Source organism: Gorilla gorilla, chromosome 18 (assembly GCF_029281585.2).
Source record: "Gorilla gorilla gorilla isolate KB3781 chromosome 18, NHGRI_mGorGor1-v2.1_pri, whole genome shotgun sequence".
NCBI classification, from domain to species: Eukaryota; Metazoa; Chordata; class Mammalia; order Primates; family Hominidae; genus Gorilla; species Gorilla gorilla.
The window spans coordinates 96,098,611-96,115,093 of NC_073242.2; the positions used below are offsets into that span (position 1 = coordinate 96,098,611).

Below are 16,483 nucleotides of genomic sequence, written 5' to 3' on the forward strand. Positions count from 1 at the left end.
TTACACAGAAGCTGTGTTTGCAGCTGATGGGAGGGATGCTGCTACCGAAGAGACAGCCCTGAGGATGTGGGAGGGAACCAGGGTCTAGTGTCCATGGGTAGGTCCCAGAGCTGGGACTAGAGCAAGACAAGCAAGTGTAAAATTTAGAAGGCATTCATTCTCAGGTGCCGACCCTCTACTGGTATGACCCCGGGGGTGAGTGACTCTTTAACTTTTATGCCCTGGGCGCCTTGCTGGCCTGTCTCACCCTAGTCCTGGCCCTGGTTGGCCCATCCACAATGCTAGGAGGGAGGGCAGACCTAGCTGCAGGGAGTTGGGAAACGTGGCCTTGGGAGCAGATGGAGAGCTCTCCTGGCAGCATCTATACCTGAAAATGGAAGGTAAGACTGCGGGCGGAGAAGAGATCCAGGTGCATTGATGTGAGTGTTGAAGGTGGAAAGCATGCCAGAGCCAGGTGCTAAAATCTTCAGCAAATGATCAAGGGGGTGTGGCTGGGGGGTGGCAGGGCTGTGATGGCAACAAGAAGAGGAAGGTGGAATAGGGAAGGACAAAGTCTGGAGGCAGCTCTGAAAAGGAGACCCCACCCCAGGCTGCCGGGGAAGATTCAGGAAGCTGCAATGGTTTTTTATGAATTTTTTTTAGAGACAGAGTCTTGCTATGTTGCCCAAGCTGGCCTCAAGCTCCTGGGCTGAAGCAATCCTCCTGCCTCAGCCTCCTGAGTAGCTGGGACTACAGACTTGTGCCACAATGCCCAGCTGGCACTAGTTATTTTTGGCAGAAGGGAAGTTTCATCCTAAAGCCTGTCTCTTCAGCTCTGGGTGCCAGCTGGAGCCCCGGAAGAGGATCTGGCATCGTGTTTAGGCACAACCCTCACTCTGTCTTTCACTGGGCCAGGAAATATCTATCCATCCCCCCACCGCCTACTCCCAGCCAGCCATGTTCCTGACACTGAGGCCCAGAAGTGAGTCCTGCCCTCCCTTGGGGTGGGAGCCTCCTAAGCCAGCAGAGAGACAGATGCCCTGCAGATCCCCACCCCGGTCAAGAGCAGGCTTCCATCAGTTCTGGTTCCCAGCCTCTCCTCTCCTCAGGCTTCCATGAGTTCTGGTTCCAAGCCCCTCCCCTCCCCTCTCCTCCCCTCCCTCCCTCCCTCCCTCTCTTTCTTTCTTTCTTTCTCTCTCTATTTTTCTTTTTTCTCTCTTTTTGTTTCTTTCTCTTTTTCTTTCTGTCTCTTTTTCTGTCTCTCTCTCCTTTCTCTCCTTCTTTCTCTCTCTCCTTTCTTTCTTCTCTCTCTCTCTTTCTCTCTTTCTTTGTCTTGCTCTATAGCCTAGCCTAGAGTGCAGTGGCATTATCACAGCTCACTGCAGTCTCGACAACCTGGGCTCAAGTGATCCTCTCACCTCAGCCTCCCAAGTAGCTGGGACCACAGGCATGCACCATCACACCTGGCTAATTTTTTTATTTTTTCTAGAGACGTGTCTCCCTGTGTTGCCCAGGCTGGTCTCAAACGCCTGGGCTCAAGCGCTCCTCCTGCCCCATCCTACTAAAGCACTGGGATTACAGGTATGAGCCACCACACCCAGTCCCAAGCCTCATGTTTTCACACACACACTCACACACACATGCAAACATGTACCCTCACTTCAATGCTATGAGGTGGGTCCTATTATCATCACTGTTTTATTTTCTTTCACATTTTAACATGAGATTTGGAGGGGACAAAACATCCAAACCATATCAAGCCCTCACCTTAGGCCGGGTTGCCCACTCGGAGTGGCACCCCAGGGTCACTGGCCACCACATCCTAGGGTCAGTGATGTGGTCATCTTGGGATGAACGCACAGGATTTCATGGAGATCACCAAGTCAGGAGAGCTGGAATTTGAAAACAGTGGGTCGGGGAGGGCTGTCATATCAACCAGGCCTCTGCAGGGCACTCATCTAGCCCTGCCTCTGGCTCAGCCTGAGCATGGGGCTGGCCACCAGCTAGGTGGCGCTGTCCTTGGAGGTTCTATATCACAGCCCTTTAGAGATCGGTGGTGCTGAAGGGCAGGGATCTTATTCCACCTTCTGAAGCTTCTGTCGAAACAGTTGTAAGGAGAATGGAGAGAGCAGTGAGAGTGGAGTCCGGGGTCCTGGTCGGGGTGGTCTGTCTGCTCCTGGCATGCCCTCCCACAGCCACTGGTAAGACACACCTGCTGGGCCTGCAGAGGGACTTGGTGTGGAGGAGTCAAGAGTGAGACAGGGACAGGGAGCAGTGGGCAGACCGCTCAGGAAACAGTCCTGTTTGGAGGCAGACCAGGGGTTGTGCATTCTCTCTGGGCAGGCGCTCTGCTCTTGCTATATTTGTTTCGTTGTTTTTGTTGTTGTTGTTGTTTGAGACAGAGTTTTGCTCTTGTTACCCAGGCTGGAGTGCAATGGCGCCATCTCGGCTCACTGCAACCTCTGCCTCCTGGATTCAAGTGATTCTCCTGCCTCAGCCTCCTGAGTAGCTGGGATTACAGGCACCTGCCACCATGGCCGGCTAATTTTTGTATTTTTAGCAGAGATGGGGTTTCACCATGTGGGCCAGGCTGGTCTCAAACTCCTGACCTCAGGTGACCCACCTGCCTCGGCCTCCCAAAGTGCTGGGATTACAGGCGTGAGCCACCGCACCTGGCCTGTCTTTATGTCTTAAGGGGACCTGAGATTTGTTTTAATGAAGTATAGTAAGACAAGCAGATATGCAAATGACTATCATGAGGGAAGGAGTTTGCTCGTAGTTCCCTGTGAACAGGAAGCAGGCCATGCCACATAGGGCCACAGAGGGAAGCACCAGGTGGCATCAGCCAGGAGGCAGAGGGAGCAGGGGGAAAATGTGGGCAAGCCCCTTTGACACGGTTGCCACGGGAAGGAATAGGCAAGGCAGGCTAAAGAGGTTTACGATTGGCAGCAGGCTCTGGGGAAAGGGGCTGTCCCCAGCCAGCTTCCTGGTACCTGGCTCTGCGGTGATTATGGCTGGTGGATGGCAGCCAGGAGCTGAGAGCTGTATAAAGGAGGTGGTTGGGTATGGCTCTGGACTGGTTTGCCTTTGCTCCCTAGAGAGTTGCCTGCCAATTCCAACTCCCCAGAGAGCTGCCTCCTATCTCTAGGAATTGTCTAGCCTGGGAGAGGCAGTCCTCCAGTCTTAGTCTGTTTGTGTTGTTGTAAAAGAATACAGGAAGCTGGGTAATTCACAAAGAAAAGAAGTTTAATTAGCCCACAGTTCTGCAGGCCATACAAGAAACATGGTGCCAGCTGGGCATGATGGCTCACACCTGTCATCCCAGCACTTGGGGAGGCTAAGGTGAAAGGATTGCTTGAGCCCAGGAGTTTGAGACCAGCCTGGGCAACATAATGAGACCCCATCTCTACTTTTTAAAAAATAATTCAGGGCTGGGCATGATGGCTCATGCCTGTAATCCCAGCACTTTGGGAGCCCCAGGTGGATGGATTACTTGAGGTCAGGAGTTCGAGACCAGCCTGGCCAACATGATGAAACCCCGTGTCTACTAAAAATACAAAAATTAGCCAGGCGTTGTGGTGCACACCTGTAATCCCAGCTACTTGGGAGGCTGAGGCCCTGGAGTCGCTTGAACCGGGGAGTCAGAGGTTGCAGTGAGCCAAGATCGTGCCACTGCACTCCAGCTTGGTCAACAGAGCTAGACCCTGTCTCAAACACAAAAAATAAAAACAAAGAAATGGGCAAGTGGCTGGCCCCAAGGCACAAGGCCCTAGTGGCAGGCCCGGTCTGGCCTGGAGTGGAGTGGTAGTGACTCTCAGGCAGGCAGGGAGGAGAAAGTTGGGCGTCAACCTAAGACCAGGCTCACCGGCTTGCTGGGAAGGTTACCAAGATGCTGTGTGGTAAGTACTGAGAACAGCCTGAGGGTTTGTCTTTCACTCCTTCCCCTCATGGGGGCTGCAAACTCACCCCGTGGCCTTTCTGTCCTTCCCTCAGGGCCCGAAGTTGCTCAGCCTGAAGTAGACACCACCCTGGGTCGTGTGCGAGGCCGGCAGGTGGGCGTGAAGGGCACAGACCGCCTTGTGAATGTCTTTCTGGGCATTCCATTTGCGCAGCCGCCACTGGGGCCTAACCGGTTCTCAGGCCCACGCCCAGCACAGCCCTGGGAGGGTGTGCGGGATGCCAGCACTGCGCCCCCAATGTGAGTAGTGCTGGTGGAGGCGGGCAAACAGGCAGGTTGCAGGAGAATCCTGCTGCTGGGGCTTGTGGGGCTGAACAGCTGGACCTCAGGCCCACCCTTGGCCACAGGTGCCTACAAGACGTGGAGAGCATGAACAACAGCAGATTTGTCCTCAATGGAAAACAGCAGATCTTCTCCGTTTCAGAGGACTGCCTGGTCCTCAACATCTATAGCCCAGCTGAGGCCCCCGCAGGGTCCGGTAGGCCGGTAGGCACCCCAGAGGGCCCTGTCCACCTGATCCAGCTCCACTATGCCCACCTGTCCCCTCCCCATCCCTGTTTCCAAAGCACACTAGAGGTCCTGAGACTGCCCTGGGCTGGCAGGTGGGCAGCTAAAGTTGCAGGAGCTTGGGGGTCAGTGCCCCATGGCTACCTCTGCAGGTCATGGTATGGGTCCATGGAGGCGCTCTGATAACTGGCGCTGCCACCTCCTACGATGGATCAGCCCTGGCTGCCTATGGGGATGTGGTCGTGGTTACAGTCCAGTACCGCCTTGGGGTCCTTGGCTTCTTCAGGTGAGACGACAGGCATGGCCAGAGCACTGCCTGCACTGGGGAGAGGCCAGCTCACCAGAGCAACTGGGGATCTAGGCTGGGGTCCGGAACCTGAAGGGAGGGCCCCTTACCCATGATGTCTGAGGCAGAGAAGGGCACCCCCCAAGCCTCCACCCTGGGAGAGGGGTCCAGCCAAAGCCAGAATTATACAGTGAACTTGGTCCCTTGGGCAGAGGGCATTGATTCCTGGGCTGAAGCCCAGGTTCCAGCAGGATATGGGACAAAGAGCAACAGGCTCTGGAGATGCCAACCACGGCTCCCAGACAGGCCAGACCTGGGGAGCAGAGAAGGGTCTGGCATCCTGGTGGCTAATTCAAAGCAAACCTGCAGAGGCTGGCGAGGAGCCAGGCTGAACTAACCGTTGCCCCAACACTGCCCCCAGCACTGGAGATGAGCATGCACCTGGCAACCAGGGCTTCCTAGATGTGGTAGCTGCTTTGCACTGGGTGCAAGGAAACATCACCCCCTTCGGGGGTGACCTCAACTGTGTCACTGTCTTTGGTGGATCTGCCGGTGGGAGCATCATCTCTGGCCTGGTAAGTCACTATAGGGGGCTAGTGATGGTGGCCAGGAGGGCTCCAGTGGTCTCAGAACTCCCAGCTCCTCTGCCCTCCTCTGACAGCCACCTACTCTCTCCAATGCACCCAGATCCTGTCCCCAGTGGCTGCAGGGCTGTTCCACAGAGCCATCACACAGAGTGGGGTCATCACCACCCCAGGGATCATCGACTCTCACCCTTGGCCCCTAGCTCAGGTCTGTATTTCCTTCCCTGTCTTACTCTATGTGTGCCTCCCATACCCCACTCTGTGCTGGCCCTGGGGTCTCAGAGTAGCGGGGGTTGCTGGCAGGGAGCTCCCTGTTAGCAAAGAGGAGCCCAATAAGACGAAGGAGCATCAGAGGAAACAACTGCTGCATTCCAGCATGTTGGCAGTCAGGGAGGGCTTCCTGAAGGAAGCCACCCTGAAGCATATCATCATTGGCCCTTTCTCCAGGGTGGGGTCTTCAGGAGCACCCCTCTCTGCCCCAGGCAGCATGGTGGAGGGGGTCTCCATTGCCAGCCACCTGCTGCCTGAGAGCTCTCCATTCAGGCTCCAGATCCCCACCCTACATCCTCATTGTAAGGCCTTGTGAAGAAAATCCAGGGGAAGCCACAGTGGGAACTGCATCTGCAAAGGCTGTAGGTGTGGGAGAGAGTGACAGGTCCTGCAGCAGCAAGCTCGCAGGTTAGGGAACAGGGCAGGAAGTGAAGGTGCTGGAGAAGTGGGGGCCATGCCTGGGAATCTGGACTTTATCCAGAGGGCAGGAAGAAGTTGGGCAATGACAAGGTTGAGCTACTTGGAGTAGAAGGTGGGTTGGAGGGAGCCGTCCTGAAGATCAAGACACCAGTGAAATGACCAGGGCAGAGTCCAGGAGAAAGAGACAGGATGGAATAGGGATAGAGCCATCAGGGGGAGAGGGGGCAAATGTGAGCAGGATTTGGAAGGCTGGGTCAGTTCCCTCACCTGGCCCCAGTTGGCAGCCAAGGCAGTGGGGGCTGGGCATTGTAACCACTGGGTACAAGATGATTCTGGAACCTCTGCGTGGGCATGTTGACTCTTGTATGGACAACAGCATCCACCTCTCAACCTCCCCATCCCATCCTCTCCCCATGGCCAGGAGAGATTTTCTCGACCACAGACTTGAGGTCATTCCCTGTCTCTCCTGTGTCCAAAGAAAAACACAGCTCAAGGCTGAGGTTGGCGGATCACAAAGTCAGGAGATCGAGGTGATCCTGGCTAACATGGTGAAACCCCATCTCTTTTGAGAAACAATCATCTTTTGTATTTTTGTAAAAATACAAAAAATTAGCCGGGCGTGGTGGCAGGTGCCTGTAGTCCCAGCTACTCAGGAGGCTGAGGCAGGAGAATGGCGTGAACCTGGGACGCAGAGCTTGCGGTGAGCCAAGATCATGCCACTGCACTCCAGCCTGGGCGACAGAGCGAGAGTCCGTCTCAAAAAAATAATAATAAAAGATAATGACACTATTCCTAGAGGGCAATGAGGACTCAGTGCCCCCATTCCCCCAGATAATAAAATTATGGTATAATAGGGGATGCAAGGGGGCCCTTGGGACCACCCAAGCTGACGGGCAGGGCAGGCTTCTCAGGAGTGGTGGCAAGTCTGTGACCAGTCTCGGGGCCAATCTGTGACATCACGTCCAGCTGTCCTACAGATGCGCCCTCTCTGTGGGAGGCAGAAGGCTGCAAGGTGGGGCTGAGTGGCTGAGAGGGAGGCATGACTCTTTCATTTGTCCCCAGAAAATCGCAAACACCTTGGCCTGCAGCTCCAGCTCCCCAGCTGAGATGGTGCAGTGCCTTCGGCAGAAGGAAGGAGAAGAGCTGGTCCTTAGCAAGAAGCTGGTATGGCCACCCTTTTGGGGATGGTGCCGGGCAATGGCACAGAGGGGGTTTTATCCATCCCCTGCAGGAGCAGAGGGGCAGTCTACCCCCAGGTGGGGCTGGGGACAGCAGCTCATGAGGGGAAGGGGCTGAGGGCTTGGAGACAGAAATGGAGGGCCATCTCCATCCCCACAGCAGGCTTGTCTTCTAGGAAAGAAACTGGAAGCATCTGTTGCCCTGATCTCCTGGTTCCCCTGACCCCCTTAACCCTGGTGATCTTCATCCCTTCACTTTCCCTCCAGGCTCAGACACTCAGGCCTGCAGCTCAGTGGCTCCTGGGGTCCTAGCCTTTGAGGCTTGGCCCTAACTTGGGAGCCTCCTGCATTGCTTTCTCCTGCAGAAAACTACTGTCTATCCTCTCACCGTTGATGGCACTGTCTTCCCCAAAAGCCCCAAGGAACTCCTGAAGGAGAAGCCCTTCCACTCTGTGCCCTTCCTCATGGGTGTCAACAACCATGAGTTCAGCTGGCTCATCCCCAGGGTGAGTTGCTCCCGCCCCTGTGCCCTTCAAGGCCCTGCCCCACCAGTACCTCCCACCCCAGCATCAACACTACAGCCTTGTGAACGGAGCACTCCCGTTACTCCCATTTGATAAGTGAGAAAGCAGAGGCCCAGAAAGGTTTGAGGGACTTGCCCAAGGTCACCCAGCTTTGTTTTGTTGTGTTGTTGTTTTGCTTTTTTTTTTCTGTTTTTGTTTGTTTGTTTGTTTGTTTTTGAGACAGAGTCTCGCTGTGTCACCCAGGCTGGAGTGTAGTGGTGCGATCTCAGCTCACTTCAACCTCCACCTCCTGGGTTCAAGAGTTTCTTCTGCCTCAGCCTCCCAAGCAGCTGGGATTACAGGCACATGCCACCACACCCAGCTTTCACCACGTTGGCCAGGCTGGTCTCGAACTCCTGACCTCAAGTAATCCATCTGCTTTGGCCTTCTGAAGTGTTGGGATTACAGGCGTGGGCCACTTCAATAAAGCAAATGTTTTCTTTTGGGGAACCAGGCTTTTGCACAAACTGGCCTTCTGGGCAGTGCTGATCTGGGCAGCATATTCCTGCCTTGGAGTCTGGTTTATACATCAGGCTCTATGAGACTGGTTAGTGTGACTCTGTGCCAGAGCAATTGACTAAGACTCTCAGGTTTTAGATATCAAGCCACCGGGGACCTCATGAGCCAAGTGCCTTCCAGTCCTTTCCAGGTGCATAGAACTTCCCATAAGAGTGTCAGCACTGTGCTTTCATCCCAAGCATCTTGTTTCTGTCATTCTTATTCTTCTACCCATCTTCACAGCAATCATTTTCTTCACTTTTCTTTTTTTTTTTTTTTCGTCTTGGCCCATTGCACACCCTAAGACAAAGCAATCCATTTTTGTTGTTGTTGTTGTTTGTGTGTTTGTTTGTTTTTTGAGACAGAGTCTCGATCCATCATCCAGGCTGCAGTGCAGCAGCGCCATCATGACTCACTACTGCCTCAGCCTCTCAGGCCCGAGCAATCCTCCCAGCTTCCTGAGTAGCTGGGGCCTCAGGTCTGTGCCACCACACTCTGCTAACTTTTTTTTTTTTTTTCCATGTATAGTCAGGTCTCCCTCTGCTGCCCAAGCTGGTCCAGAGCACCTGGCCTCAAGCAATCCTCTTGCCTCGACCTCCCACAGTGCTGGGATTACAGGCATGAGCCACAGCACCCAGCCAGCAACCACTTTTAATGGCTGCAAATCTTCCACAAATGGAGGGTCTCATTACATTGTTCTTTCATCTTGGCATTTGGGCAACTTCTAGTTTTTTAGTTTGTTTGTTTGTTTGTTTTGTTTTTGAGACGGAGTTTTGCTCTTGTTGCCCAGGCTGGAGTGCAATGGCGCGATCTTAGCTCACCGCACTGCAACCTCTGCCTCCCAGGTTCAAGCGATTCTCCTGCCTCAGCCTCCTGAGTAGCTGGGATTACAGGCATCTGCCACCATGCCTGGCTAATTTTTGTATTTTTTTTAGTAGAGATGTGGTTTCTCCATGTTGGACAGGCTGATCTGGAACTCCTGAACTCAGGTGATCCACCAGCCTTGGCCTCCCAAAATGCTGGGATTACAGGCATGAGGCTGCACCCGGCCCTGGCAACTTCTAGTTTTTACCACTGAGGCTAATAGCGCAGTGAATGTCTTCATGTCCATGGCTTTTGTCCTCTGACTTAGCCCTTTGGAATCAATCCCCTCATATTGGTCCCTTGGTATGTGAGAGAGAGGCTCATGCAATGTTGACATTCAAAGACAAAGCTTAAGCCGGGTGCGGTGGCTCATGCCTATAATCCCAGCACTTTGGGAGGCTGAGGTGAGTGGGTCACTTGAAGTCAGGAGTTCGAGACCAGCCTAGCCAACATGGTGAAACCCCATCTGTACTAAAAATACAAAAATTAGCTGGGCGTGGTGGTGCATGCCTGTAATCCCAGCTACTCAGGAGGCTGAGGCACGAGAATCACTTGAACCCAGGAGGCAGAGGCTGCAGTGAGCCAAGACTGTGCCACTATACTCCAGCCTGGGTGACAGAGTGAGACACTGTCTCACAAAAGACAAAGCTTGTAAAAGTTTTCGGGTCAATGCCCTCAACTCTGGCAGGCAGCCTTTACCCCACACCATCAACTTACAGTTGTATGAGTGAAACCAAGGGAACCCCAACCTGGCTGTGCCCCAGGACCTGGGGAGATCTGCCTGGCGTGGAAGGCTGTGCCCAGGACTTGTTGCTGAGAATGTTTCTTAGAAGTTGGGTGACTCAGGCTGGGCCCGGTGGCTCATGCCTTTAATCCCAGCACTTTGGGAGGCCAAGGCAGGCGGATCACTCAAGGCCAGGAGTGTGAGACCAGCCTGGCCAACATGGCATAACCCCACCTCTACTAAAAATACAAAAATTAGCCAGGCACGGTGGTGCATGTCTGCGGTCCCAGCTACTCGGGAGGCTGAGGCAGGAGAATAGCTTGAACCCGGGAGGCAGAGGTTGCGGTGTGCCGAGATTGCACCACTGCACTCCAGCCTGGGCAACGGAGTGAGTGTCTGTCTCAAAAAAAAAATGTTGAAGAAATTTTTCATTCTCTACAGTTGCCTTTAACCACTTGCCTGTTGTATTTGGGGCTGCTCTCCCCATTCACACCAACCACCTCCCACCAATTTGCGGTTTATCTTTTTGGATCTGTGGACTTTTCGGCCCCATTTTGGCCAAGTGCTCCATAATGAGTTTCTGGCCTCAGGACTGTGAACACTGTCTTGCCCAGGGCTGGGAGTCGGGGTAAGCCAATGGTCAGGCTCCACTGAGAGGGCCTTGGTGTCCACACAGGGCTGGGGTCTCCTGCATACAATGGAGCAGATGAGCCGGGAGGACATGCTGGCCATCTCAACACCCGTCTTGAACAGTCTGGTGAGACAAGAGGCAGGAGGGAGGAAGCTAGTGGGTATCCCATCCAACAGCACAGTCTCTGCCCCTACCTTCCGACACCCACGGCTGCCCACCTACCACCAAGCCCCTTTGTCTAACTGACCAATTTTACTTCCACTCCAGAATCTCCTTAGATATGAGCCAGTGTGGTTCTCAAAGGAAAACCATCATCACCATCATCGTCAACGTGAAACTGCCCGTTAATGAGCACATATTACGTGCCAGGGACTATGGTGCACTGAGCACCAGGAGAGGGATTCATCTCCTTCAATCCTCACTGCAACTCTTTTTTCTTTTCTTTTCTTTTCTTTTTTTTGTTTTTGTTTTTGTTTTTTTTTTGAGACAGAGTCTTGCTCTGTCGCCGAGGCTGGAGTGCGGTGGCCCGATCTCGGCTCACCGCAACATCCACCTCCCTCATTCAAGCGATTCTCCTGCCTCAGCCTCCCGAGTAGCTGGGATTACAGGTGCCTGCCACCATGCCCGGCTAATTTTTGTGTTTTAGTAGAGACAGGGTTTCACCATGCTGGCCAGGCTGGTCTCAAACTCCTGACCTCAGGTGATTCACCCGCCTCGGCCTCCCAAAGTGCCGGGACTGCAAGCGTGGAGCCACCGCGCCCGGCGCTGCAACTCTTTACAGAGGAATTCTCACTAGCCCCATTTTACACATGAGGAAACTGAGGCTTGAGGTGTCATGGTAGGGAAGGGGCAGAGGCAGAGTTTAAGCCAGTTCTGTCTGACCCCAGAGCCTCAGCTGTCAGACGTGGAGCTAGATAGACCTGGGGCCAAATCCCAGCGCTGGGCACTTGCCCAGTTATCCTATCCCCTCTAAGCCCATCTCTTCATCTACACATGGGGATGACATTGCCCACTCGCCTGGGCTGTTGTAAGGAGACTAGATGTTGCATTTGAAGAGTGTACCTGGGATCTCAATACCAGGGGCTGTTCAATCTTTGTCCATTTCCCTTCTTTGGAAGCCCCAGAACCCTTCCCATTCACGCAATCTCATCACTGCCCTCTGGAGCTGAGGGGAGCCCCTATCATTTCTGCTCTCACTTACTTCCCAGTTAACTTCAACCGAGCACCTGCTTCCAGGCCAGACCCTTTGCTGGGGACTTCACATAGGCTGCCAGGCAGAGACTGACTTTCAGAGAGGTTTAGCCACCTGTCTGAGATCACACAGCCAAGCAGTGGTTGCAGAGCTAAGATTTGACTCCAAACTTGAGCTTATGCCAAACTCCCAGGGAGGCAGAGAGGCAGCTGGCTGTCCCCTGGACCATGAGCCCTGGGACATGAGGGAAGCTATGCTGGAGAGTTTGGGGCTTCCTGGGATGGTCTGCCACAGCTGTGCACCCTGAGCAGGGCTGAGCCTGGCCTCTTGCACCAGGATGTGCCCCCTGAGATGATGCCCACCGTCATAGATGAATACATAGGAAGCAACTCGGACGCACAAGCCAAATGCCAGGCGTTCCAGGAATTCATGGGTGACGTATTCATCAATGTTCCCACCGTCAGTTTTTCAAGATACCTTCGAGGTAAGCCTGTCCCTGGCCACCTGCCCAACCCCTCCCACTTGGGCCCAGGAGCTGGGTCATCACAGGTGACATGGCATGATAGGGTGCTGGTTCCCTCAATGCCTTGCACCCCACACCCCACTGTCCCCCACCAAACCTATCTTTCTCTGGGATGCAGTGTCATAGTAATGAGAGGTATCTCCAGCAGGAAACTATGCAGAGGAGAAAACCCCAGACTCAGAGAGGTACAATGACTCACCAAAGGTCGTCCAGCAGGGCCTATCACTAATTCTCAGGGATTCACTCAAATGGGTGATTTCATCCTCTTTCAGCACTTCTGGGGGGAAGGTCTTGCTTCCTTCAAGCCTATAGCTAATCCCTGATGCAGACCCCGAACAGTTCCAAGTTTTAAACTTTGTGACCTTGGGCAAGATACCTACCCCCTCTGAGCCTCAGTTTCCTCCTTTGTAAAATGGAAATAATAATAGAATCTAATCTATTAATTCTATTAATACAGAATCTAATCTATTGTGATGGGGATTCAATAAATGATGACACTGGCCAGGCGCGGTGGGTGGCTCAAGCTTGTGATCCCAGTACTTTGGGAGAAGCGGGAGGATCACTTGAGCCCAGGAGTTCAAGACCAGCCTGGGCAACTTATTGACCCCAATCTCTACACAAATTTTTTGAAAATTAGCCGGGCATGGTGGTACACACCTGTAGTCCCAGATACTTGGGAAGCTGAAGTGGGAAGATCACTTGAGCGCGGGAGTCTCAGGCTGCAGTGAGCTGTGATCATGCCACTGCACTCCAGCACGGTCGACAGCCAGACCATTTCAGAGATTAAAATAAAAATATTAAATTAAATTAAAATGATGACACAAAGCACACAGAATGGTGCCTGTCACCTAACAAGCACTCAGTAAATGTTTGCAGCTAGTCATTTTATCATCATCATCATCATCATCATCATGGAAATTGGTGTTATTATGAGCATGTGCTGCCAAAGGCAGCATCGAATCAGGCCATGAGTGCCTAACTCCCATCCCATCCTTTCTCTGTAGATTCTGGAAGCCCTGTCTTTTTCTATGAGTTCCAGCATCGACCCAGTTCTTTTGCGAAGATCAAACCCGCCTGGGTGAAGGCTGATCATGGGGCCGAGGGTGCTTTTGTGTTCGGAGGTCCCTTCCTCATGGACGAGAGCTCCCGCCTGGGTGAGGACAGACAGACAGACATGTGATCCCTAGGCTGCCAGACTCCAAGGGGCCTGGGCAGGGCTTGCGGGAACACGGGTCTCCAGTCAGCACTGAGGATCCTTGGGTCCCTTCCAGGTCCCACCTGACTCTCATTCAGTTCTGTCCCTCTCACCTTTCCAGCCTTTCCAGAGGCCACAGAGGAGGAGAAGCAGCTAAGCCTCACCATGATGGCCCAGTGGACCCACTTTGCCCGGACAGGGTGAGTGAGTGAGTGACAGGGCATAGCTGGCTTTAGGCCTGGGATGCTCAGGTCAGCCCCTCTGGGGGACAGCATGGGAAGCCTTGGTCCTCATTCATTCCTCCCACCCAGGGACCCCAATAGCAAGGCTTTGCCTCCTTGGCCCCGATTCAACCAGGCGGAACAATATCTGGAGATCAACCCAGTGCCACGGGCCAGACAGAAGTTCAGGGAGGCCCAGATGCAGTTCTGGTCAGAGACGCTCCCCAGCAAGATACAACAGTGGTACCAGAAGCAGAAGAACAGGAAGGCCCAGGAGGACCTCTGAGGCCGGGCCTGAACCTTCTTGGCTGGGGCAAACCGCTCTTCAAGTGGTGGCAGAGTCCCAGCAGGGCAGCCCGCCTCTCCCCCTGCTGAGACTTTAATCTCAACCAGCCCTGCACGGAGTCGTGTTCCTTAAAGCGTCGGCCACTCTGTGACTGGACTTATGCACTTTTGAAATGTCAGAAGGCCGCCTCCCACCTCTGGGCCATTGTACAAGTTCTTCCCTCTCCCTGAAGTGCCTTTCCTGCTTTCTTCGTGGTAGGTTCTAGCACATTCCTCTAGCTTCCTGGAGGACTCACTCCCCCAGGAAGACTTCCCTGCCTTCTCTGGGCTGTGCGGCCCCGAGTCTGCGTCCATTAGAGCACAGTCCACCCGAGGCTAGCACCGTGTCTGTGTCTGTCTCCCCCTCAGAGGAGCTCTCTCAAAATGGGGATTAGCATACCCCCACTCTGTCACCCACACCAGGATCGGGTGGGACCTGGAGCTAGGGGGTGTTTGCTGAGTGAGTGAGTGAAACACAGAATATGGGAATGGCAGCTGCTGAACTTGAACCCAGAGCCTTCAGGTGCCAAAGCCATACTGAGGCCCCCACCGACATTGTCCACCCTGGCCAGAAGGGTGCATCCCAATGGCAGAGACCTGGGATGGGAGAAGTCCTGGGGCGCCAGGGGATCCAGCCTAGACCAGACCTTAGCCCCTGACTAAGGCCTCGGACTAGGGCGGGAGGGGTCTCCTCCTCTCTGCTGCCCAGTCCTGGCCCCTGCACAAGACAACAGAATCCATCAGGGCCATGAGTGTCACCCAGACCTGACCCTCACCAATTCCAGCCCTGACCCTCAGGACGCTGGATGCCAGCTCCCAGCCCCAGTGCCGGGTCCTCCCTCCCTTCCTGGCTTGGGGAGACCAGTTTCTGGGGAGCTTCCAAGAGCACCCACCAAGACACAGCAGGACAGGCCAGGGGAGGGCATCTGGACCAGGGCATCAGTCGGGCTATTGTCACAGAGAAGAGACCCACCCACTAGGGCTGCAAAAGGTGAAAAGCACTCAGAGGTTTTCAGATCGAAGTGAGAGGTGACAGTGTTTTGGCAGCCCTCACAGCCCTCGCTCGCTCTCCGTGCCGCCTCTGCCTGGGCTCCCACTTTGGCAGCACTTGAGGAGCCCTTCAACCCGCCGCTGCACTGTGGGAGCCCCTTTCTGGGCCGGCCAAGGCCGGAGCCAGCTCCCTCAGCTTGCAGGGAGGTGCGGAGGGAGAGGCGCGGGCAGGAACCGGGGCTGCGCGCAGCCCTTGCGGGCCAGAGTGAGTTCCGGGTGGGCGTGGACTCGGCGGGCCCCCCACTCAGAGCAGCTGGCCGGCCCCACCGGCCCCAGGCAGTGAGGGCCTTAGCACCTGGGCCAGCAGCTGCTGTGCTCGATTTCTCGCCGGGCCTTAGCTGCCTCCCCGCGGGGCAGGGCTCGGGACCTGCAGCCCTCCATGCCTGACCCTCCCCCCACCCCCCGTGGGCTCCTGTGCGGCCGGAGCCTCCCCAAGGAGCGCCGCCCCCTGCTCCACAGCGCCCAGTCCCATCGACCACCCAAGGGCTGAGGAGTGCGGGTGCACAGCGCGGGACTGGCAGGCAGCTCCACCTGCTGCCCCAGTGCTGGATCCACTGGGTGAAGCCAGCTGGGCTCCTGAGTCTGGTGGGGACTTGGAGAAACTTTATGTCTAGCTAAGGGATTGTAAATACACCAATGGGCACTCTGTATCTAGCTCAAGGTTTGTAAACTCACCAATCAGCACCCTGTGTCTAGCTCAGGGTTTGTGAATGCACCAATCCACACTGTGTATCTAGCTAATCTAGTGGGGATGTGGAGAACCTTTGTCTCTAGCTCAGGGATTGTAAATGCACCAATCAGCACCCTGTCAAAACAGACCACTTGACTCTCTGTAAAATGGACCAATCAGCAGGATGTGGGTGGGGCGAGATAAGAGAATAAAAGCAGGCTGCCTGAGCCAGCAGTGGCAACCCCCTCGGGTCCCCTCCCACGCTGTGGAAGCTTTGTTCTTTCGCTCTTTGCAATAAATCTTGCTACTGCCCACTCTTTGGGTCCACACTGCCTTTATGAGCTGTAATACTCACCGCGAAGGTCTGCAGCTTCACTCCTGAGCCAGCAAGACCACAAACCCACCAGAAGGAAGAAACTCCGAATGCATCTGAACGTCAGAAGGAACCAACTCCCGACACGCCACCTTTAAGAACTGTAACACTCACCGGGAGGGTCCGTGGCTTCATTCTCAGTGAGACAAAGAACCCACCAATTCCGGACACAGAAGTAAACATTTCTTGCTTTGAGGATCAATGTGCCACTACCTTAAAGCACCTGGGTTTATTTTTGTTTTTGTTTTAGAGACAGGGTGCACTCTGCTGTGCATGCTGGACTGAAGTGGCACCATTGTAGCTCTCTGCAGCCTTGAACTCCTCGAACTCACTGCAGCCTCGAACTCAATCAAGCGATTCTCCCACCTCAGCCTCCCAAGTAGCGGGGACTGCAAGTGAGTGTCGCCATGCCTGGATAATTTTTTTAGTTTTTGTAGGGACAGGGTATCACCATGTTGCCGAGACTGGCCTCA

At 54.4% G+C, this 16,483-nt stretch overlaps 1 protein-coding gene across 3 annotated transcripts; it reads left to right on the forward strand.

Annotated features, from left to right (window-relative positions):
• The first annotated feature begins 1,798 nt into the window (after window positions 1-1,798).
• On the forward strand, window positions 1,799-15,878 carry LOC115931021 (carboxylesterase 3). Of its 3 annotated transcripts, none has more exons than XM_031002593.3 (13): window positions 1,799-2,180; window positions 3,973-4,177; window positions 4,285-4,423; window positions 4,597-4,730; window positions 5,152-5,305; window positions 5,418-5,522; window positions 7,067-7,168; window positions 7,548-7,688; window positions 10,508-10,588; window positions 11,991-12,138; window positions 13,182-13,331; window positions 13,494-13,572; window positions 13,684-15,878. In XM_031002593.3, the coding sequence occupies exons 1-13, from the start codon at window positions 2,099-2,101 to the stop codon at window positions 13,877-13,879; spliced, it is 1,716 nt and encodes a 571-aa protein (XP_030858453.1). In that variant the 5' UTR covers window positions 1,799-2,098; the 3' UTR covers window positions 13,880-15,878. The 3 variants fall into 3 exon arrangements, with proteins under 3 accessions (XP_030858453.1, XP_030858452.1, XP_030858454.1); XM_031002592.3 differs by having other exon boundaries at window positions 13,730-15,878; XM_031002594.3 differs by lacking the exon at window positions 1,799-2,180 and adding an exon at window positions 3,043-3,878 and having other exon boundaries at window positions 13,730-15,878.
• Window positions 15,879-16,483: the final 605 nt, after the last annotated feature.

What these genes read in the sequence shown, in the direction of transcription:
- LOC115931021 (XM_031002592.3), top strand. Translation starts at nt 2,099, where the DNA reads ATGGAGAGAGCAGTGAGAGTGGAGTCCGGGGTCCTGGTCGGGGTGGTC. An exon ending in GGAGCATCATCTCTGGCCTG is followed by an intron (nt 5,306 to 5,417) that starts GTAAGTCACTAT and finishes CAATGCACCCAG; the next exon opens with ATCCTGTCCCCAGTGGCTGC. An exon ending in GGACGAGAGCTCCCGCCTGG is followed by an intron (nt 13,332 to 13,493) that starts GTGAGGACAGAC and finishes TCACCTTTCCAG; the next exon opens with CCTTTCCAGAGGCCACAGAG.